Genomic DNA, 25,891 nt, shown 5'->3' on the forward strand with positions numbered 1-25,891 from the left:
TAACGGTATATCAAATCATCTTTGGAAATTATGCAGAAAATGCATATAAAAAAAAAAACACTTTCTTGAAAGCGAATAGAAGCATTTGTTTTGTTTTTGTATTCTTGTTTAGCTTGCTTTGATGAATTCAAAAAGTTTACCGTTACGACGTACTGTTAACTATGTATTTACATAAATACATATGTATGTAAGTTAATGAAATAATTTTGAATGTCTCTCCAAATTCAATAAGAAACGATGATTTTAGTTTAAGAAGTGGAAATGACAAACCATATGCATTTTTAATTTATTGTAGTTATTTTTTATGTTTTTTATATTGCTGCAAAACTAAAATTTATGTACTTACCTACTTAAACTACTTACGTACATATAATATGTTTGAGTATGAGTTAGTATGAGTTATACACCAATACCAAGACAATCGGAAAAGTGTTTGTGAAATGTTATCCATTTATCTTTGAAGGTGAAGTAGATATCCGCAAAATCATATCAGTTATTATACGCACACTCACAAACATACATGTGTATGTATGTATGTATTATAAAACAATCGGTTTTCATTAATCCTTATTGTTGTGTGCACTTTTCAGCTGAGCCAACTGGTCTGATGATCCATTGTATGACAGCGATTACATCCTTAACTCTAAGTGCAACAAAATCAGCTTAAAAAGCTATAGAATAAAGGAAGAGCAAAAGCATTGAAAACGCAGCAAACGGAATATAAACATATGTACATACTTTTGCTCATACATACATACATGCATATGTGGATGCAACGGAGCTAATCAAACTATCAGCCAGAGTTTCGAAATTCTGGCCATTGTTGTACTTGTTGTTATTTTTATTGACGCTCTTGTTAATTATTTACTTCCACCGTTGCCACTTCTTCGATATCCAACCTCGCACCTACCGCCCGCTGATCAGATTACCATCCCCTCATCCTCGTCTAGTCACTTCGGCATTCATTTCGATAACGTCTCCCGTTGAGTTGTCGCTCCACTCTGCTTCCTAGCAAACAAAAGCTTTATTTAACTTGGCTAAGGGTTCCCCTCCTTTGCCTTTGGCGACAACCGATGCACCAATAAACGACATACCAATGAACGAATATATTGATATCCTACTTAGTTGTACGTACATACATGTGTACATATCTATGTGAGTATAATAATCTTAAATATGTATGAATGTACGTGCATTCATACTTATTTAGTTGTAAGCAAACCCTGACTAGGCGGTGAGTAAACAAATGTACAGACAACTACGGGAAGTTTCATTAAAAATAAAAACAAACAACAACATATTAATCTACCCAAAAAAATAAAGATATGGGTACCGCCAACCCCTACTTAAACATTGTGTGAATGGATGGTAATCATGTGTAGGTATGTATGTATGCAAATATATGTGTGGTTAGGTACACTAAGAAAAAGTGGCTGCGTTGATGAAAAATAACTCTCAAAATAGAAGTGGAAGCAATTTGTTGTAAAAAAGGCGCTCTAAAATGAAATTTGAAAAAGGCGAGCCAAGAAGCACCGAGAGATTGGTAACTATTAAAACACTCAGACTAAAAAGCCCATTGTATTCAAAGCTCTAAAAAGTAAAAGATTAGATAGTCAAGGAGGAAATGAGAGAAGTGACAGAGATAAAGAGATAGGATAGGATAGAGACAAAGGCAGAGTTATCTAGTCCAGTGAGAATTTTCCAGATTTTTGGCAAGTATGAAAATATCCTCCAGTGCGAGAGAATGAATATTAGTCATTCTCACGATATCGGAACCCAAAATTCGTAGCGTTACTTTAGCAAAGGCAGGACACTCACAGAGAAAATGCTCAGTGCTATCCGCCTCCACTAAGCAAGGCAGGCAATCCTGTAATAAAACCGACCATCAACCGAACGTCTTTCTATCAAGTTTTAGAAGAAAGTTCGACAGCTTTCTGTTCGGGTTTGTCACGAAACACTTTACAGTCCTGCAGTGTTCTAGATTGGACCAACACTCTTTATGTAAATTCATGATCCCGATAGAACTGATTCCGATTATTGGCTCTGGTCCATGTGGGGTAACCGCTGACCCGCCATTGGCCAATTCATCGGCAATTTCATTTCTTTAAACACCGTCCTGGAACACATATAAGTACAAGATTATTCCGTCTTACATCAGAATCGAACATTCTTACATTCATGAACAATTTTTGAGGTTTGGTTAAATGAAAAAATGCTGGGGAAAATAAATAATTTAAAATTTTATTAAATTTTGAAAATTCTAGAATATAGTTTTTCAAAATGAAATATCTTCGGTTATTTATAACACTTAAAATACATTTTTGTTTAATTTTTACGATAACATTTAATATTTCAAAACAAGTTTTTTGTTAAAAATTTTCGGAAAATTACTTTATTATTTTCTTGTTGTTATATTTGAAGTCCATCCTGACTTCGAATTTTTGCCATTAATAGCTCAGTAATCCCTAAAACTTTCATAGTGATACTCTCATAATTTTACTTAACTTCAATATCTTTCTTCGGAGCTTGAATCTTTGCGTAGACGTATACAGCGTGAATATGTCTGAGAATTTGAATCCGAAATTATATTAAATCTTGAGGCTTTTTGACGTTTTTTTTAATCAAACAAAAATATGCTCAAATATTTCCTCTGCACTCTATTACAATGAATACCAAACTTCTTCCTCACAGGAGGCTGCCAATCTTTTTGCTAAATTTTTCACTTCTATCTTCGTTCCGACGTCTGCACGTCATGAAAATGTTATCCCTGCTGTCACTTCTACAACTATTTTGGATCGCTTTCTTCGTCGCTTAATAACGTACTCGATGGTATTCTGCACATTAAGTCGACTACGCAAACCGATGTTGACGGTTTATCATCCTTCCTTTTTAAAAATGGTTTCACCTTTACTTATCCACTCCACTTTTTAATAAATCTTTGGAAATGAGTGTGTTTATCAATGCCTGGAAAGTTACCTGTATAAAAAAGTTAATACAATTAGCATATCCCCATAGGCCCATTCCCAAAGAGTCTTTCAAACGACGCGCCTAGATGTTGTTTTGATATAAAATATGTAAAAATTTAGACTCTTAACACTTATATGTGAAAAATTATATCATTTAAATGTCTACCATGACAGGTGGACATCCCAATTTTTGAGAACGTCGATATAGCAATATTTAAGGTCGCTCAACAATATTTTGCGCTACAGTAGCAATATTCTCAAGAGATCATCCAGATTTTGGTCAACCAGCTTTTTCTATACTCGACTGAACTAGTTTCTTGAAATTTTTCCACCGCCCTTTGAATTATCGACACATTCCAACGATTGTTTCCACTAAAAAATCACGTAGATTGCGATAGGCTGTTCTTAAAGGTCGACCATTTTCATAACAAGTTTCAATAATTTTAAAGCGTTGTTCTATCGTGTAAAATTGTACATCTGTCTACTTGAAAAATGTCAAAGATGATATAAAAATGTACCGTCTAGGAATTATTCCATGCTGACAACTAGGCGTCATTTTTGAAAGACTCTTTACAAGAAATAGTACTTTGTGTGGCCACCCTTGGCGTCTACCACGGCTTGCCGTAGAATGTACTGAAATTTTTATAACATCGAGCGGTGTATTCCCGCATATGTCCTAAAAAGCACCTTAACAACATTTTTATCTATTGTACTGTCTCCATGTACTCTTACAGGCGCTTAATGGGTTAATGAATATGCGGCAGTACTTTTTTAACGTGATACAACAACCATTCTTAAATTATTCGGTACTGAAATATATTAGCAATGCGTCGATTTTGCCTTTTTTATAGAGTACATCTCATGTAGGCTGCATTCACAAGTAAAAAGCACTTTTGAAAAATACTATGTTTCTAGTGATACCATTTTATATATTTTTATTTTTCATTTGCAAAAATTAATTTTTGTTGTTTGTTTTTCTATAGTTAATATTGTTGTAAATTGTCAGCGAATGAGTTCACTATAGCTGATAAGTATATATAATATTTAATAGTAGATAATTTTAAAAATTGTGTATGAATTTCACTGATACTTTTTCTACGCTGGGGAGATGGGTATTTTTTTAAGTGTATGGATTTGTGTTTACGCCGCCTTTTGATGCTTTAATTAGGCCTTTCTTGCAAGCGCTGTCGGTATTCTAACGAGCTCCCGCTAAAATTCAAGTGCAATAAGCGCAACAACGGGAGGTTCAGTCGCTCTCTTCAGCTTCGCTAGTTAGCTTCGCCATTTTGGCGTAAAATAATTATTGCTCTTAGTGACGATGATGGAACAAACGCAAAAACATATACATGTACATATGTATGCACAGAGAATTATATGTATATGGACATACATATGTATGTGATTACCCTGCTGGAAAACCATAATCAAGCCCGCAATTGCCAGCAATCAGCAAATGCAATCCAGCCTTGTAGTGAATAGATTTTTAACACTTGAAATGAAATTAAAAAAGTGGCTTTAAACAAAATGAAAGTTCTTAAGAATTTCCATACATAAGTACTATAATATTGTATTGTTAGTAATTTATCTTAATTTAGTGTTTGTTAAAATAATTTTGAAATTGAAAAAATAAAAGCTTTCATATCTTCACTTAACAATAATGATTATGTAGCGGTATAATTTGTTTAGACATGGCACAATTTCAAAATTAACTGAATATCCTATAAATAACTTAAAACGATAAAGAACTATGAGTTTTATTTGAAATAATAACTTTAATTAAATAATTTATGACTATTTATTAAATTAAAAAAAAAGAGAACCATTTTTATCATGTCGAGATTTTAAGATTTTTAAAATATTCCTGAAAAACCGGATATTTTATGTTTTGTGGTGTATAATGGAAGCAGCTAAACATTTACCTACATATATTTTTGGCATTCGTATTTTAGGTGAAAAATCCAAAACGTGAAATTTAGAATCAGCTAAAGAAGTTTTATATTATAGACCATTTTATAAGGTTAATCTTTCAAGAATCTCTTCTATTGTATTTGCAGCCAAGTTACAGATTCGCCTGCGGTATTTTTTACTCTTCTTGTTGTTGACTCTTCTAGTGATTTCGTTGAAAGAAAAATGTATTTCTTCTTCTAAATTTTTCCATGAATCCATAATATTACTCAGGGTTGTATAAGTAATTAAATTTTTTTTATTATGGGGGAAAAAGACAGCCATAATTTTTGCGTAATACTCAAAATTTTATTTATGATGTTTCGGATTGTCCGATTTGGGTCAAATATGCACGGTTTATTGTATAATTTGCCATTTTAAAGATAGCTTCATAATGCCTCGCTCTCGTAGCAGTCTTGGTCTTTATTGGCGAAAAACTCTAGAAATCGATTTACACAATCTTCCTTTAATACCAATCCCTTATCACTCAGGAAGTTTAGCAATGAAAGAAAAAGGTGGCAATCGCTTGGTGCCAGGTTCGGACTATATGGCGGATGCGTTAAAACTTCCTAACCACGATTCCGGAGTTTTTGGCGAGTGACTACAGACGTGTGTGACCTTGTGTTTTCCTGATGGAACACCTCTTCTGTTGGCCAATTCTCGCCGTTTCTGGTCAATCGCTAGCTTTATTCGGTCCGGTTGTCGACAGTAGAGATCTGAATTTAGTGTTTGGCCATAAGGAAGCAACTCATAATAAATAATTCCTATCAAGTCCCACCAAATACACAGTAGAACCTTCCTGGCCGTTAGTCCTGGTTTGGCCACCGTTTGAGCTACTTCATCACGCACGATCGTTTGCGGACAATATTGTCGTATGCGACCCATTTCTCATCCCCAGTCACCATCCATTTGAGAAATGGCTCGATTTCATTTCGTTTGGGCAAAGCTTGGTATTTTCTATGTTTTGGCTTCATTTTTGGTTTTATGTTTTGGCTTCATGTTTTTTTGTGTTAATTGGTGTGGCACCCAAAAATCGATCTTCTTTTTGAATCCAGCTTTGCGCAAATGGTTTAAAGCTGTTTTATGGTCAATCTTTAGATCCTGGGCGATATTACGACTACTAACATGCCGGTTATCTTCGATTATTTCTGTGATTTTATCGAAATTTTTGACGGCGGGCCTGCATGTGCAAGGTGCATCTTTAACATCAAAAATGCTTAAATGGAATCGACGACTAAAATTGCACGCAATTAGCAGTCACAATATCGGCACCATAAACACCATTCACAATTTCAGCGGCCTGATTTACATTTTCGCTTTTATCAAAGAAAACTGTAAAATGTTTCAAGTTTTCTCTTTGTTAACTTTCATTGATAACACCCTGTAACTCACAACTGAATGGTACAAACAAAAACCTGCAAACGTAGTGTAAAATGTCACCTTGACAACGAGCATACAGTGAGTTAAAGAAGTATCGGCATACTTGAAAAATCAAAGTTCTCAGTGCGATAACTTTTCTTCTAGTGAAAGTATGAAAAATAGAAAACGGTATTTTCCAAATGTATTTACTTATAACGTATCTGAACAAAAAAAATTAATTTCGACTTAGGTTTACTAGCTCAACCTTGAAAGGTAAAATAAGGCACAAATTCACATCAAAAAAGTATTGGCACAGGGTGTTTTAAGCTGTTTGCAATGGTATATCAACCACTACTGCTCAAGATAAGACGAATGAATGGGTCATTTTCTTGTTGAAATTGCCAAGTTGTCCCATTAAGGGCCCAGTTTTTCGAGACTTGGACTTAAATTTTCTTTAAGAATGTCACCATACAAATGCTTAACCGTTGTCTCATCTATGAACACAAGCTTTCCGACATCAGATGCCCCGAAACACCCCCAAACCATCACATTTCCTTCATCGTGTTTAACTGTTTTGAGCAGGTTGTTCTCTTGAAGCTCTTTATTTGGCTTTGACAGCTGAAGTTTTTGGATTTTGTGCCACCGTGGACACCACAATTCACTCCTGCCGTTCGGGTAATTCTTTTGGGCGGCCAGATCTGCTCTCCGGAGCTATTTTGCCAGTATTGCATTAATTCATAACGATGTTTCGAACGCTGGGCCATGATTTATCGACAAGTTTGTCAATTTCGCGATAGGATTTTTTTTTTCTAAATACAGTTTTATCATTAATTGACGTAGTTCTAGGGAAATTTCAACACCACAGCCCATTTTGGTTTATGTCCGTTGAAATCGCGATCAAAAGTGATTGCGACCGTATGCAATTCCTAAAACGTACGAATAAGTAAAAAGCGAGAGTGAAAATAACGGGAGTTTACCGTTACAACGCCAAAAGGATAAGCTAGCATAAAGAATGTGCCAATACTTATTTTGACCAAGGTTGAGCTTGTAAACCTAAGTCGATATTAATTTTTTTTGTTTAGATATTCAATAAACAAATACATTTGGAAAATACCGTTTTCTATTTTTTTAAACTTTCATTAGAAGAAAAGTTATAGCACTGAGAACTTTGCTTTTTCGAGTGTGCCAATACTTTTTTTACTCACTGTAAACTTTAAATTGCTTCATCGATAATTTACGAGATTTGGATCACTACAGCCATCTACCCAGAAAATAGTGGATTCATTTTTCTCTAAACTAATATATCTTGGAATTTTCTTTTGCTTTCGGCAAGACAGTTGCTGGCATCATAACTTTCTCTAAGATGTGATTTCTCTTCCTCCTTATTGCATGCCCCGATTTTTACCTTTTTCCCCAGGTTATGCTCATATAAGTTGTTTAAGAGTTGTTTAGACTTAGCTCACTTTCATAATCAGCACTAAATGAATTCCATGTAATGTTGAAATTACAACCATCGTCTAATGGTCCATTTTGAAAATTACATTGAATAAATCGAGTTTAAACTAATGTGGTGTGAAATAACTGACATACTCATTCTTTTTAATTTTAACTTAGACAACTCTCATAATTATGGGCACATATATATTTTAAATATTAATAAAGTATTTTGAGCAATCAAGTGTGAAGTGTAGCAATCGGAATAGTAAGCAGTCGTGGGAGAAATCGAAAATTCCTGCTTTGTAAAATTTGAAGATGGTAGGATTTACCTGCAGGGTATACCACACACATCGTTATGTTATTCCCGCATCAAACACGAAGTATGATAATAGGCATTGGCTTAACGAAAATAAAATTATTGTTGCGAAATTGTGCCAATACCGGAGTGTCCTAATATTGATTGTACAGATTAAGCGCAGCGGTGTTCTAGTGGCTTATCAGCATATAACTATACATACATATTTCCAATTAAGTGACACTTTTCGTTAATTTAAAATACCATTTTGAAGTAAGTAACGATGTTTTTGTTTTATTAAATCACTTCGAAAAAGCATTTATCTAATCTTTTGTAATTGCAACTATGTAGCTATGTATTGCTACCGCCGATTCCAGCGAATGACTCTTAAGACTAAGTTACAGTTTAAATTACAGAACAATTTGTTTTCATGTCTACTACTTGCAATTTTCTTAATTCCTTTACGATAGCCTTAAGAACTAAATAGGATTGTACACACATTGAAACAAGGCGAAGCTAAGCATTTTTGTAATGTAATTTTTTGCATGCGTCTTAGGCTAAAAGCAACTCCATAATTTGTTATAAGATTGAATAAGTTTTCGCTTTTATTACATTTTATTCTTATTATTAATTTTTTACTCTTATAAAAAAATAATTCAAATTGAAGTGAAATAAAAAATGTGAGTGAAAAGATTTAAAGCAAGCAAAAATCTGTAAATCGAAAAACAGTTAGTGCCTACATTTAGGCTTAGTCTTAAAACTGATAATAGTCCGGGAGCCAGGGGTCGATTTTGGACTGCGTTTTTATACCGTTAAATTCTTGACTATACTTGTGATTTAGCTTTCATGAATAACGAAAGTGAACGTCAGCTGGCGCACCCGCTGTGGGTGTGATTGCCGGACGGTACGAAACGTGTCGAAAAAAAATTCTACCAACTCATTTTATACCGGCGGAAATTTTCGTTTTCAAATTTTCTTCATGTATCGTTGACATTTAGTAGAATAAAAAAAGAAATAGTCAGCTGCGCGGTAGAGGGCGGAAAACAAGTCAGCTGAACAGGTGCACTTGTAAGAAAAATTGAAAAGTAAAACTACTTGAAATTTTTTTACATAATTTTTAGTCCGGAGCCAGGGGTCATTTTGACCTCATCATTTCATGCCGACTGGTTTTAATACTGAAGACAGACGCCATCCAATAGATGACGAAACCAATCGTCAGCTGGTCCAGTAGTGGTGGGTACGTGCGTGGGATGCTGCGAAACGTGTCGCAAAAATTTTTTAACAACTCATTTAATACCGGCTGAAATTTTTTTGTGTATTGTTGATATTTAGTAGAATGAAAAAAAGTAGTCAGCGTAGCGGGGGAAAATACGTCAGCTGAACAGGCGAACTTGTAAAATAAATTAAAAAGTAAAACTAATATACGTTATGCCGATTGAAATTTTTTTAAATAATTTTGGACACATATGAAAATATAATAATGATGGTCAGCTGCGTTTATAGTGGTGGGAAGCCCGTCATTCGGACATCTTCTCGGTCACTATCCTGGGTGGTATAAAAGGAGGCTTAGATACGAGTACGTTATCTCATCGTTCTTGAAAGATACCGATGACCTTAGGGATATAAGTGGCAGCCGGATCAATGGGCTTGCACTTAAAAGAAAATGGTTTACCGAGCAGTAGGTAAACTTCTATTGTGATATTCATAATGGATCGGCAACGATCTAAGTGAGTTGGTTTAAAGACCGACTGCCACTTCCATTTAGTTCCCTACAAACCTATGTATTATATTTCGACATCTGGCAGAGTATACGAGCATGCTAACATTACGCTTCAGCAGAAAAAAGGTTTCAGAGGTGAATATCATTAAAAATAATTACTAAAGCAGACTTAAAATTAAAAGGGCTGAAAGCTTAATGTTCGTCAAAACTCTTAGTAATGAAAAGTCAAACTTAATTAGTTTTTAAATCACTACCGACTACTATTGGGAGCTGGCGCTCATGTGCCCCCTTTGAGCTAAGGGTTAAGGTTCGCCTTTGCAATAATAATGGTAACACAATATGATGAGTTGTATAAGTACAAGGAGGCGGAAAATTAATCACCCAATTTTCTTTTTGAATAACTTTTTATAAACTTAAAATTTTTTTTATATAACTTTTTTATATACAATACATAACTTGAGTGATGGAAAACTTTACTTGGTCCGCATAGTGCTCCATTGCTTGTCTGTTTGTACACTTCATATTCATATTTCCATAGTGTGATTAATTTTGAGCCACTTATACCTATGTATGCACATAAAAATATTAATATATTTTAATGGGTAGATACCTAAATATGTAACATAAGGGGTGACCAGATTGGAGGTACTTTTTCCAATAGTATTTTTTGACAGATCACACGTAACTACTGGCAAACTAAATACATCATTTTTTGCAGTATTCATTCACATTTCATCGCAGAAAGACTTACATCTCAAATCGGACAACACAGGCCAACTTATGGTGTACAGCGATGAGGCCCATTTTTCTCTTAATGGCTATGTCAATAAGCAAAATTTATCTCCACACCATTTGGTTCCAACAAAACGACGCTACTTGCCATACAGCCCGTGAAACAATGGATTTACTGCGTCGTCGTTTCGGTGAGCAGTTTGTCTCTCGTCGCGGACCAGTGGATTGGCCACCAAGAGTGTGTGATATCACGCCTTTGGTCTTTTATTTGTGGGGGTATGTTAAGTCTAATTGTTTTGTGGATAAACCAGCTTCGATTGAGGCATTGCAAGAAGGCTCTTACAGGTGGCCAAATTACGATGCAGTTGCGGCCGAAATTTTAAAGGAATTATCTTTAAAAAAATTATCTATTAAAAAATCGACACGCAAATAATAAATATTTCTCAGTCAATTTAAAGTTTCGTTGTTTTATTTTAATTTAAAATCTGATACCTCTAAATCGATCAACTTTTACATTTAATAGTAATTTTTTAGTACAAAAATAAAAATGAAAAATCTGGTTATGTATTTATTGAAAATGACTTTTTACTCTGACTTTGTGAATTATTCTCTCGTGAATCAAGGCGGCCGCCGTAGCCGAATGGGTTGGTGCGTGGCTACTATTCGTAACATTGCAGAGAGAACGTAGGTTCGAATCTCGGTGAAACACCAAAATTAAGAAAAACATTTTTCTGATAGCGATCGCCCCTCGGCAGGCAATGGCAAACCTCCGAGTGTATTTCTGCCATGAAAGAGCTCCTCATAAAAATACTGCCGTTCGGAATCGGCTTGACACTGTAGGTCCCTCCATTTGTGGAATAACATCAAGACGCACACCACAAATATGAGGAGGAGCTCGGCCAAACACCCAAAAAAAAAAGGGTGTACACGCCAATTATATATTATATATATATGAATCGAGTTTTAGTTTCCCGAACCCTGAGCGAATAATGACATTTTCCCAAAAACAAGACCATTTTTGATCTCCGAATCGTGCCAACAAAGTGTTTCTCGAAATTAGTTTAGGATACAATTTCAATTCGACCAAAGTCTAATTAACTAGATCTTTTAGCCAGCACTGATGGAGATAAAAATGTTCCGATATTTTTAAGAGCCTTTGCACTTTTGTAAGCCTGGCGAGCATCGGAGATGAGTTCCAATTACTCGATTTGTTCAAATAAATCGCGGTGGCAATCGCGTGGCAAGTATGAATGAGTAATGAAGAGGAAGAGTAGGTGAAAGCAACGGAAACAACCAAACACAAGAAGTTATACGCACACAGACACCCTTTCTTGCAACAGCGCCTTCCGCATAGAAACGCAAATAAACTGCATTCGGAGGTTTTATATTAATTAGTGCTTTCACAATTTAACACGCGGCATTTCGTTTGCATTAGTTTGTTTAGTTTAAATCTGACAAATCACAATACTAACAAGCCATTGACTTAAGTTTTACAAGCATGTACTTGCTGCTACTTTTGTTTGTTTTGCATTTCTTAACAAAAGTAACTCTTTTTGGAAGGCGCCACTTTCAGTTCTCAATTCGTGTTGGCTGGTGGTTCCAAGCAGAGCTAATAAATACTCTTTGGATTAGAAAAATAATTTTTAGAAAATTACAACAACAAATACAAATAAAAATGAAGCTTCAGACTCTTAATACACACAATATTCTTATCTAAAAGTAAAAATAAAAATAAAAATTACTTTGAAGTTGCTTTTTCGTTCAATTTCGATGTTTAAGCTTTAATAGTTCTACTTAGAATTAGACTAATTGAGTTTAATTTTTTATGATTTATATTTTTTGTTTAATTTTAATAGATTTATAGTTATTTATGTATTTATTTACAAATGTCTACGCATACAAATTCTCACTACTTTTTATTTATCAGCATCTTAGCACGCATAGCTATGTATATATAGTATGTACATATTTATTTTCATTAAGTAATATTTGTGTAACAAGTATTTATTTTTAAAAACAACCAACTATTAATTTAGGTAATATTTATATTTTGTATGCATGAAGAATGACTTTAACGTATGGTATTAGAAATGCCTGTCCTAATTTACAATCAAATGCATAGTAGCCTTGTGCAGATGGCGCAAAATTAATCATTCAATTTTTTTTTATCGGAAAAGCTTTGTTACTAAATGAAAAAAAAAAGATTTTGAATGACATTTATTTTGATTTTCACAAGTGTCAACTATGATTGACGTACGACGCCATTCGCAAAAAGTATACACCTTCCGATTGGGTCATTAATTTTGTGCCACCTTGTATATTCGTACACACGCAGGTGTACATAAATATGCGTGGCTCTACGTATTATTTATTTGATTTTTTATGATTTGGTAATGTTTTACGATCGTCAAACTAAAAGTGGAGATATTTTAAGTAAGGACATCCTTACAATTCAGATTTTAATTAGCTATAAAAAATCCTAATATCCATGCAGTACTCAACCATAACACTATCCACCAGCATTCTAATTTCTTTTTCCAAATTGTAGGCATACATATACATATATTATGCATTAATTTTAAAAATAATTATACATACCGGACGATAAATTGAAGTTACTCCAGATAAAAGTGCACTCATTGGATATTGGAAATTAAATAGAATACCGTCTAAGAAATATATTTTGGTTTTAAAATATAAGTTTTTTCTATGAGGGCGCTAACGTTTAGAATTTACTGCAAGAGCCTTATAATAATCACGTCACTGTGGCGCTTGCAAATTATTTTTGTGAAAATCTTTTAAATGATAACCGACATCTCTGATAATATTGACGACGACGATGATGATGTTTCATGTCCGCGAGTTTCGGATTGAATCCACAACCTTCCATCTTACCAGGGACCGTATTTATTATGAGATTTTTGAAAAAAATCTATGTTTAATCATTATTTGGAGATTTTAAAATTTGCGATCAATAATTATAATTATCGCCGTTCCTTTTTTCTGACACAGACTGTATAACTAGCAATTCTCGTAAAAATCTGAGCTAAGCTGAGATGAGGCGAGTTAACACATGGACTGAAAAGATGGCACATAGATGGCACTAGTTTTATTGCATTCAACTCTTTTTCAGTTCGGTCCATACTAACCTTAAAATGTCAGCTGTTAAAATTTCATGATATTCTGTTCATTAGTTCGTGAGTTATTGTGCTAAGAGATGGTTTGCTGGCTTCAATCGTAGTCGTAGAGGCACAACACAGCGGACGTCCAAATGAGGCGGTAACACCAGAAAAATAAAAAAAAAACCTACAAAAACCAGTTGAATGATCGAAAAGAGAAGTTGCGTGAGTTAGCTGACATCGCAAAGATATCAAAAGAACGAGTTGGCTTTATATTGCATGAGTATTTGACTGTAAGAAAGCTCTGCTCAAATTATATGCCGCGTTTCTTCACTGTTTTGTTGCATCAAGACAACGCCCCATATCACAAGTCCGTCAAAACAATGGCAAAAGTACATGAACTAAACCTCGAAGATTTGGCCAGATTTGGCTTCCAGCGACTACTGGCTTTTCGCAGATCTAACAAAAACGAATAAAGAGATTATTGCTGGAATTGACGCCTAAGTTATTTTGAGGCAAAAAATAAATAGTTCTACAAAAGTGGTATTGAAAAGTTAGAGCGGCGCCGGAATGAATGTTTTTTTTTTTTTTGTTAAACCCGGGACTCTTCAGTTAATGTGTTATTTTATACTAAAATTCTAAGTTTTCATGCGTATAAAAATCTGTAAATGGTTACCTCGCCTTTTTGGCAGATCTGATAACTGTAAAACTTATTGTGGATACTCAGTAAGAAAGCGATGAATAATAATAATTTATGCAGCAGAGTTATTCGCAAAAGTTCGACGCACAATCCGTTGGAAATTTAATACAGACAGCAACGGGGTTGCTAAATAAAAATAATAAAACTTTCGTAGCCTCAGAAGTAAACTTAGAAAAGAGAAATAATAAGGACATTGGGCATTATAAGACGCCATCATTAACTTTTTTTTACCAAAAACCATTGAATTTACCAGACATGGCTCTCTGGGATTTTTCCCGGTTTGGTCGGATCAAAAAAACACTACGGAAAACCACTTCGACGTGGAAAAATCGGAGATGGCTCTGATGGCTATACCGAAAATAGAGTTCCAGAAATGTTTTTCGAGCTGGATCAACGCTGGCATAAGTGCTTTGCAGTTTATGGAGAGTACTTTGAAGACGATAATATCATTCTTGAGGAATAAACTTGTATTTTGAATTTTCTGGATATATTCCGGGAACTTTTTGATCAAGGTGGTAATTACGTTATACAACACTAATAATTTTCGCTGACAAACATTACTTGTTTTCTATTTATAACAAATATCTTAACTCACAAGTAAAATTGTAAAATAAATTAACCCTCAAAAGGCATTATTAATGGGTTAAATGGACCGCTTTATAAGAAAATTTCTAAAAAAAATTCAAAAAGCGGGACGCTAGCGACCTAATATGCTTATATGGAGTATTATTTCCAAGAGATTCGGTTCTCCCAAACGGTATTCTATTTCTCTACCTTGATCCTATTTCGATCCAATGCATACAATCTCATATTAGCCACTTTTTGGTGTCATACAGTATTATAAGTACTTTTATTTCTGAATTTCGGTCTGCAAATTTATATAAATTCTCGAAATGGCTCATCATAATTATTGTTGTTGTCATTCGTGTCAAAACCATTGTTGAGTAGTATTGTGGCTGCGTTCGATTGTTGCAACATCAATTGATTGTGGTTCGATTGCATAAGATGTTGCGACAATTGTGGCTGCAAATGACTGAGACTTTGATTCTGTATCTGTATGGTGGTGGTGGCGGTCGTTAGATGCGGTGGCTGATTTACCACATCTGCAGCGGCTAAGGCACAATCATAGGTGTTTGTGCCATTTGTAAGGACCTCATCGTAGCAGGGTCCGCCGCCAGCGCTGCTGCCACCGCTCGCGCCATTTAGACTCAAGATACCAACACCAACGCCAACACCGAGTCCAACATCACCTACACTGAGCCCACCATTACTGCTCATATCGCTGGTAGTAGCTCCATTTAAAATTACTCCATTCAAATCCAAGGATGGTTCCTCATTACGTTTTGTGAGAATTATATGCGTCAAATTGATAATATAGTTTTTTGCCAGTGTTAAAGTCTCAATTTTAGAGAGACGCCGCTCCATTTCCACATGAGGAATGACTTCACGCAAGGACTGAAAAATGAAATGAATATGTAGATATGTTTGCATCAGAATTATTTTCAACTTAATTATTTTGTACTAGAAATTTTCATATTTTCTTACTAAGTATATATGTACTTGTATGTATGTATGCATTCACGTATAAATATATGAAGTATGGCTATTCAGTAACGAAGCTAACGCTGTAAAACATTGTTTTATCACTTTCAATAAACAAACTTAAATATTATATACACCACAGAGCTTTAGGTACAATGCATCTTGCGAATCTTCTCTCCCTGCCTGAAACCTTCTTCTGTATCTTCTTCAGGACGGACGTCGCTTTCTCTGTTACAGCTTAAACGCACTCAAACCTTGTTTTTTTAATGCAGAATTCATCTCAGGAAACAGATGGATATCGTAGGGCGCGAGATTCGAAAAATAAGACAAACCAAATACTCCACAAGGCACTCCTCTTCCCTCTGTTACTCTGTGCCGCATAGCTTGTGTCGCAGACTGATACAGTCGCTCTCGGAGTATTCGAGAGAAAGATACTTGGGAAAATCTTCGGTCCTATTCGTGTTGGCAATAACTACTACCGTCGATTGAACCACGATAGTTTAACGTATTAATATTCAGCGCTTGCACTAGCTGGGCCCCGTCGTGCGTAGGGATGCAGAAGCTCCAGCAAAGAAGGTGCTCAGATGGCAAGTTAGAGGGCAACGACATAGGGGAAGACCAGGCCTCCAATGAAAGGATCAAGTCGCGGGAACCCTAACATCGCTTGGTGTAATAATTTCAGAAGGTGCGCACAAAGCAGAGACGCCTGGCGAGACTTGTTGCAGTCGGCCCGAATCCGGTAACGGGTTATAATCCTTGATCAGGCCATAAAAGTAAGTAAGTAAGTTTGACGAGAATATTAAGGTAGCAATGTTACCTAATTGATCGATCTTCACGAACCCAATGAAAGTGCACAATTCCATGAATAACCACTCTCGATCGTTTTGGCTTTCGGTGAAGTTGGTCTCTATTAGTGCATGGATTGGAGTTCCATGTCGGAACCATAAGTAAACAACACGTTCCGCCAAAAAATTGGAGATTGGAGAGGTTAAGGCGTGTCCCACAGGAGACAAAGTTCAGGTTACCCTCTGAGGACTCAAAGGAGGAGGAGGATTTGCCGCCTTTCTAAACCAGACCAGCTGGGTCTTTTTATACATCTTAACATGAACGTAAAATTATCAAGTAGATTAAAGATAACATAATATTCCATTCACGGTCAAGCTTTCAAATTTCAAATTATTTCTTGTTTAAAAACTGCAAATACGAGTAATTCTGAATGTGAATATAAAAAATATAAATAATAATTCACGTATCTTTTAAAACTGAAACTAGTGACAATAGAAACAAAAAGGAAATATTCATGTGACCATTAAAATAGGTATGGAATTGAAATAGATACGATAAGAAAATAACTTAGTGATTTTATTAAAAACACTGTTTAATGATCGAAGTGTAAGGTGGTCTACAATTTTCACAATCTAAATTTTTTGTTTTTGATATTTCGCAAGTATAGGCTTTTAAGAATATACCGCAAACTTTTTGGAAGGATATTCAAATTATTTTCGATTCTACAGCCGTTTTAGCAGGTAGAGTCACATTTGTCACGCGGCCACTCTCAAAACTTTAAACGCAATTATCTCAAAACTACGTTTTTCGGCCTGGTGTTGTCAAAAAAAAAAAACCAAAACTATTCAAACGAATCGTCTGAAATTTTAATATGTTGTTCACAATATCAACGGCTATCGCCCGTACTAGAATCATATTATTATTTCAATTATTTCGTTTTTTTTATTAAAAAACTGAAAAAAACCCGATTTTTAGAGTGCCAAGTTCAAAACCGCGCCATTTTGTGAAATTTTCTTTTTTATTCTAGTACGGGGTATAGCTAGAGTCATACTGATTAATATTTTTTTTTAGTTTTTGTGTTTCAAATGGGCCAAATTATTAAAATTAAAAATTAGAAAAAAATTATTTATTAAAAAAAAGTATTTTTTTTTTAATTTTTGTATGTAAAAGAAGTTAAATAAAAACCCTGAAAAATGTAAACATCGAGCTCTAGACTACCGGGACCCCATAATCAATAACCACTGTCTCCACTATGATTGTCAATGATTTTTTGTATTCGATTTGGCGCAGGATTGATTATCCTACGGCAGGTTTCTGTGGAAGTGGAATACCATAGTTCTTTGATTTTTGTTATAAATACTTTCAGGTCGGTTGACTGGCTTGGCCAAACCATAACTTAAACATTATTTTGGAAAAATCATTCCCGTACTAACATTGCATAAAAAGCCGCCGAAGTGGCATATTCTCCTGAGCAAGTGGTAGTATCACTTCTTGAAATATGTTCTTATAAATAAATCTGTCCATTTTGTTGGTTATGAGGTGAATAGGTACTACTCTATACCAAGAGAAGCATCCCCAAATCATTACGTTCGCTGGGTCCAACTCGCCTCTATCTTAAGTGTAATAAGGGAACTGGGTCTGAATGAGGTACTGTGATGAGTTAACGGCACAAAAGACCATGTCAATGTGCAAACTTCAAATAAATCTGAATCTAAATCGGGCGGCCGCCGTAGCCGAAAGGGTTGGTGCGTGATTACCATTCGGAATTCACAGAGAGGTCGTTGGTTCGAATCTCGGTGAAAGCAAAATTAATAAAAACATTTTTCTAATAGCGGTCGCCCCTCGGCAGGCAATGGCAAACCTCCGAGTGTATTTCTACCATGAAAAAGCTCCTCATAAAAATATCTGCCGTTCGGAGTCGGCTTGAAACTGTAGGTCCCTCCATTTGTGGAACAACATCAAGACGCACACCACAAATAGGAGGAGGAGCTCGACCAAACACCTAACAGAAGTGTACGCGCCAATTATTTATTTATTTTTTTAAATCTAAAATCATTGGGGCGGCAACATCACGGTGCTTGACTGTTTTGTTTGTGAACCACCTTGAGAACTTTTGTCCTTTAAGACGTCTGACATTTCCCCCATCATCATTTCAAAATAAATTTATTTTTGTTTCATCACTCTAAAGTATGTTATACGATACCATTTTTTCACATCCTCGGTTCCACACCATGACTTGTCGTTTTGAGCAAAACTTTTCCTCTTCCTTAAATTTGCTTGCTTCAAGAGGAGAACTTTACGAGTTTTTCTGCCTGGTAGGTTCATGTTGTACAATTGACGCCGTACATTTCTCGCTGATACTGTGTTGCTGTCTTCAGCTGCAATGGCTTTTGATGACTTAAAACAATCCCTCTTGGCAAGAGTAACAATTAAATTATCAGTGATGTAGGTTAGGTTAGGTTGAAGCGGTTGTCCTGTGGAACACACTCAGCTTCATAGCCCATTGGGATGCCGCGTGGGGAGCTTTCCCTATTTCTCCTGGAACCGGTGCGTGCGTTTCAAAAATTTTTGAATACCTCCTATTTCTACGGAACTGAGACCTTCCAATTCGTTAAAAATTGTCTGCCTAGAATAGCAAATCTCCGTCTGGATAGAGCTGGACAATGACACAGAAGGTGTAAGATTGTCTATTGCTCTTCCTCATCAAGACAACTTCTACAGAAGTCATGTGCTTGCACACCCATCCTTTGGGCGTGCCTACCTATTAGACAATGTCCCGTTATGACTGAAATCAGGGTGCTAAGACTGTGCTTATTTTGGCTTAGCAAAGATTCTGTGCGTTTAGCATTGAGAGTCGGTCACAGTTGATGGGCGATTTTGCAGGTGGCTTCATTACGCCATCTTTCGTTTGCTTTCCTTACGATTTCTTCAAGGATAAGTAGCTTACATGTTTGTAAGGGTGTGCCTATGTCACTGTCTTTGTACTCATCGGTCAACTTGGTGCCGAGTCTGGCTAGCTTATCGGCTCTGCAGTTACCCTCAATGTCGCGATGGCCAGTGCTGTAAGTCGTAAAAAGTATAAAAGCGGTAGTTCGTCGGCAAGTAATGTCAAACCTAAGGGTTTATTTCTGCGATGGAAAAGCTCCTCATAAAAAACCATTTGCCGTGCTGAGTCGGCTTAAAACTGTCAATACTAACTGTTGAAAATAGGCCTCCGCTTTTCAACTGTGCAATGCTGTGCACGACCCATCTTTGAGAAAAATTCCTAGTAATTATTAGTTATTAAATGAGCCATCTAATTCTCTACATATGTTAGGTTCAATATTTTTCACGTAATTAGTTAAAATGCAAAAGGTGGTGCACAAAATATCTATTTTAATGGCCACGCATAATTACACTTTATGAAAATAGCCGAATCTGTGTAACCAATAATGCAACTTAACATAACGGTTCTTTTAAATTCACAATGAAGCAGTGATGCCACTTGTAAAAAAAGACGAAATTTCAATAATAGCTTTAAATTTTTCCGAGTGGCACAAGGAAATCGATAAATAAAAGCGGCGTACCTATTTTAATCATCATATTTGACCTCCTTTTCGCACTTTACTGTTATATTACTGTTTTTTCCTGATTGCCGTTTTTATGAATAAATAAATGTGTGTATTTGTATTGGAATGTATTAATTTTAAGTTCTTATATTGATTTTCCATATTTTAAGCACTCAGATCTTGCTTTGTGCGCACACATATTTATATACATTTAAATACCACACATACATACCTGAAAAGCATCATTTAAGCTGTGCATTCTCATGCGTTCGCGCTCATTTGACTCCAATCGCCGCAGATTACGCTCCTTTGCGTTAAGGACACCTTTCCTCCGGCGACTTTGTGTGGAGCTTGATAGGGAGTTCCTACCTCGGCTGGATGGCCGTGCACTGCCACCATTACTGCTGCCGCCGCCTCCGCTTGTATCATCGCTTTGTGAACTTGAATCTGTCATTTCCATCTCATAATTATTATTGCTTAACTGAAATGAAAAGAAGCAGGAGAACGCTTTGAATACCACTGGACAGCTTCCAGATATGGATGAACTACATTTCGTTTTCAATTTCAACCCACATGCGTGTGCATAGAGCATATGAGTGTACACATAATAACCACAACAATGAATAAGTTTAATGTTTACCATACAGAATGTACACAATTGAGGAGATACATTTATTTCAAGCATTTCTAGCAAGAACATCATAATTGAGAAAAAGATAAAAAGAAGTACGTACAACTGACTAAAACATTTTTAATAATAAGATAAGATAAGGCAAGATGTTGGAACAGAGGAAAACTGCGGCTTAGAGAACTTTGCAACTCGATATCAGGTTCCTAATCCTCCATGCCCAGGAGAACAGAAGGAAACTACGGCTTGGGAGAACTTTTGTAACTCGATATCGTTTCCCTAATTCCCAATGGCCAAGATACATTCCGACTCCGTACCGCTTACTAACGGCTTTAGGATCAGCTATAGTTTTCTTATATCCACACATATTAAAGACTTATTCTCTTTTCATCCCACATAATTTAACTAAAGTTAGAAAAAAGCTCCTATCAATTAGGCCAAAAAAGCCTTTTTAACCTTCTTAAATCGTCTTTAAGATCATCATAGGTTTCGATTAATGGATCAACGCACATGAATTAATGCAAACTGTTGCTTGAATTTTTAAGCATCCGTTGAAATTCCGCTCAAAGATAAGGCGCTTGGACAAATTATCGCCGGCAGAAAAAGTCATCACTTCACAAGGCTCAATTCTCTACATACATATACAGAAGGTATATCTGATCAATGATGGTTTAGTAGTGTCTCTATTTACCTACATATATCTAATTGCTACTCACTATGATTTTCATCTTAGGTTGATTCATCTTGGGTTGAACTGAGATTGTCAAGCTTCTGATAGAAATACCTACCGAGTGCTTTATTAATCCCGCTTGCTAGTGGCAGAGAAGGAGTTTTATGGTATCATCTTCCTCTCCTCCTCTGGTCCTATGTTCCACACTGGAACTGTAGAAATTTGTAATGATGATCTTCCTCTACATTCCAACAACTGCTTTCAGATCCGCCTTCATATAAGCAAATGAAGAAATTCCCAGTAAGGATTAAGCGATTATTCTATCTCCTGAGGCAAGCTATTTCGCTCGCAGTGAATTCGACACAATTGCTCTTTTTTGTGACGTGACACTTGACCAATTTATTCTGGTATTGTTGGTGCAATTTCTTATTCTTGCATTATTGTTCACATTTTTCTCAAGGCACCAGTTGACGTCACGGCTCTTGTATTCGATCATTCTTGAGGCTTAGTAAGCAGTTGGTACAGTTTACGGAGTTAATTTACAATGTCACCGAAAACAAGTGAATTATCGGACGAGCATTAAATCTTTAAAGGAAATTGCCAGAACCTCACGGAGAAGTGTGAAATCAATTTAAAATATATAGGGTGTTTTTTTTTAGCTGAATGAAATTTATCGACATCGATAACTATGGTTTGACGGCTTAGAATGGCAAACTGTGTTGACATTTTTGTTCAGTAAGGCTTGGCACGCCATCTTGAATCGTTTAACATAAGAGGAAAGCTTCCAAATTGTACAAGTTTACTTTGGAAAAAATAAATCTGTTCGCAAAGTTCTGAGAGCGAAGTATTGAAGAAGACGACTAAATGTCGGTTCGCCGTCGTTCTGAATTTGTTGACCTTTGTCCTTGGACTTTTTCTTCTTAATTGGCCTGATAACCTCATAGTTAACCTGATAACCGAGTTTAACAAAGCGCGCCAGTCGTTTCTTTCTCGTGCTAACCGGTGCCAGTTGAGCACACCAAGTGAAGCCAAGCCTTTCTCCAGGAGGTATTCCTCTTCCTCTGCTACCACCGTCTCGTACCTCATCGAGCCTCAATTTCAGAGCCTAAGCGTTTGTATCCATTCAGCCAATGAAGCCGCTGCATCTTTATTCGCTGCGCTATGTCTATGTCGTCGTAAAGCTCATACAGCTCATAGTTCCATCGCCTGCGATATTGTCCTTGGACTAAGTGAAAAATATTAGGTAAGAATCTTGGCAAGAATTGAAGCCAAATGGCAATAGTTTACGTCTGATTTTTGCTGATTGGGCTCATTTAAATTTATTATTCATATTTATTTGAAACAGTAGCTAAAAATTGATACCCGATAATTAAAATTTATAAAGGAAGTGGGCGAATTGATAAAGAGCCATGAAATATGAAGATATCGGCATGTGTGACGGCATAAAACTACCCTATAACGTCTTTTCCGGAAAAACTCGTCATCAGCGCTATTCAGCTTGCTTCAGAATTAGATAATATTTTACTATCAAAGTTACACTACAAATAGTGCTTAATTATGTTAAAAAATTGGGATTCAGGAGCAGAAGTGCAGTAACAAAACCATATGTGAGTAAAATAAAGAATTCGATTTTAAAAAAAAGTTATCCATTGTAACGATAGTAAATTTAATATAAAAATTTGGGATGGACGCATACAAATCTGCACTGAAGCTAAAACAGGCCTTTGGAAACGCTATCTGCAGCCTTCTTTCAGGCACGACGGAGGTACATACGTTGATGGTATAGAGATGTTTCGAGTTCGGTGGAGTAAAAAAAGAGCATTTTATTGATGGCGGTCATAAGCTAAGTAGTGAAATGTTAAAGAAGAATCTCCACAAAAGTTTCAAAAAATTTAATTGCAAAAAAACAGTTCTTCTTTCAAAAAGATAGTGACCGAAAACACACAGCTCTAGATACGGGGTTATGGATCCTTTATACAACACTTGTCCGAAATATTTAAAGACAGCACCGCAACATACATACATATGTATGCGTACTACTATGAGCTTTGCTCATAGTGAAAATGATAATTTGCGTTTTTGTTCTTTTTTTAAATTTCAGTGCAATATTTTCCGTGTTTCTGTTATTGTACCTTTATTGTAGAAAAAAAATTCATGGGATTATATGTTAAATAAATTATTTTAAAATTTTTTTTTAAATGCTTCAAAAAATTAACGACGTTCTCATGAATTTCGCAAACTGTAATGATATGACTGATATGGCGGATATTTGATTTCTGATAATTTCAAAATAAGTGTATTGATACAGTACGATTAATTATTTTTACATACATATAATACAAAATATCTAAAGTACCTGAGTAGTCCTCTGGTTGACTTTGCGTACTGGTCTCGATGATCCCTCCTGCAGGTCAATAGGGGAGCGGGGACTTTCGGAGTTAATGCTGACATTTAGTTGATGTTGGTGCATTTGATGTTGCTGCTGTTGTTCCAAAGTCATATACTCATGAGAGACCAGAACATCAGAAATGTGATTAGTACCCATTGCGATATTTGTTTTATTCCCCTCACAGCAGCAGTCTAATAAAAAAGTACATGTTTACGTAAATTTTCAACATCCTCGTTGACGTGGCTACATGCACATACAAACATACTATATATAACTAGGAGTATACATAATATAATACCGCAATAAATTTCCAAGCGTAGCTCAGGTGTATATGCTGTTGAACCTTAGGAATTATTTGTGTGGTAAAAAACGAAAACGTGAGAGGAAGCGTAGTAAGGGCAAGGTCACATGTGCAACATTCCAAATATGGGCTGCTTTCCAAGAAAAGGTAGCTGTTGTAAAGAACAGTATAGTAAAGTAGTGGAATTCGAATACAGTACCCCTTCGTTTAAATAGACGCTCGCTTGTATGCACGTCCAATAGAGTGAGCAAAAAAGTCTAGGGTGTGTTGCAATGAGGCTTTTAAGAGTGAAAAGGTTAACCTCTATTATGTGAACCTAGTCCTATTTTTTTACTATCGTTTGCTTTGAAAAATGTTTAACGAAGCTAATGCAGTTAAGGAGCCACACAAATCCAGTATTTTTCGCGTTGCCTTTTCGAGCACATATCCATATACGAGTACCTATGTGTGCAAACAAATGAAATGCGATGTTCTTTTGGCTATACCTTTTAATAAGTGCCCATCGCTAATTGAATACACCTTGCTTTAACCGTGATCTTTAACATGTCCTTATCATTTGGATTTGTTGATGATTGGAAATCTTCTTCTTCTTTTACAGCATTACAACGCGGGGTGCGTCAAAGCTGCCAATGCTCCTCCAAAGCGGTCGGTCTTGAGTTTTTGTTTCATAGTTACGCATTCCTAAATCCTTGAGATCGCATTCCACTGCGTCTATCCATCGGTTTCTCGGTCTGCCTTTGGTCCTTACGCCCATTAGCTTTCCTGTCATGGCTTTCTTCACGGCACAGTCAGCAGGCATACGGCCTTAGCAAAAGATGTAGCTGACTCGTTCTGAGTGAGATCGTTTAGTTCGGAGTTGCACCGGATTCTATAGGTACCATTATCCATTCTTATTGGGCCAAAAATCTTTCTTAACATTTTTCCTTCCATGCTGGCAATCAGTGCGCAGTCAGCAACGGATTGGTGTGGGACTACCGATCGGAATTCGGAGAGAACTTAGGTTGGAATCTCGGTGAAACACCAAAATGAAGAAACATTTTTTTCTAATAGCGGTCGTCCCTCGGCAGGCAATGGCAAACCTCCAAGTGTATTTCTGCCATGAAAAAGCTCTTCATAAAAAAAATATATGCCGTTCGGAGTCGGCTTGAAACTCCATTTGCGGAAAAACATCAAGACGCACGCCGGAAATAGGAGGAGAAGCTCGGCCAAACACCCAAGGTGTACACGCCATTTTATATATAAAAAACTTCACAGCATCTGCGAACATTAAACATTTCGCTTCATAAAAATTATTTGGTAAATTATTAACAAAAGTGAGAAACAACACTGGACCGTAGTGTATCGCCTGAGGTATTATGTCAGATCATGCTTTCAGTATTACGGAGAATTTCACGGCGGCACCCATTTTAAAAAAAGCTTCTTCCCAGTTAAAAAACGACTGAAATTTTTGAGAGCGTTCCTTTAATTCCGAAAGCAGAGAATTTATGTATTTTAAGAATATTATGATCAACCTTGTTAAAGGCTTTTGCAAAATCTGTATAAATAATATCAAGTGGACTTGGTCTTCAAATGCATTGATAATTTTATTGGGAATTAACGTAAGTTTGGTGCAGGTGGATTTTAGTGGTTTAAAACCATTCTGGCATTTCGATATTGAGGAGTATTTTTTGCTTGCTCTTTTACCAACCGCGTGAGTAGATCAGTTGACTATCCAAACCTCCTGAAAAAAAAATAGCTTTATATGTATGTCTCAGT

The 25,891-nt window shown here is 36.0% G+C and overlaps 1 protein-coding gene across 1 annotated transcript; it reads right to left on the minus strand.

The window, feature by feature from the left end:
• Positions 1-14,920: 14,920 nt before the first annotated feature.
• Positions 14,921-23,991, minus strand: LOC128864540 (protein dimmed). Its single transcript, XM_054104246.1, has 3 exons — positions 23,803-23,991; positions 20,381-20,629; positions 14,921-15,727 (listed from the first exon to the last, which is right to left on the minus strand). The coding sequence occupies exons 1-3, from the start codon at positions 23,989-23,991 to the stop codon at positions 15,149-15,151; spliced, it is 1,017 nt and encodes a 338-aa protein (XP_053960221.1). The 3' UTR covers positions 14,921-15,148.
• Positions 23,992-25,891: the final 1,900 nt, after the last annotated feature.

Source organism: Anastrepha ludens, chromosome 5 (genome assembly GCF_028408465.1).
Source record: "Anastrepha ludens isolate Willacy chromosome 5, idAnaLude1.1, whole genome shotgun sequence".
Taxonomy (NCBI): Eukaryota; Metazoa; Arthropoda; class Insecta; order Diptera; family Tephritidae; genus Anastrepha; species Anastrepha ludens.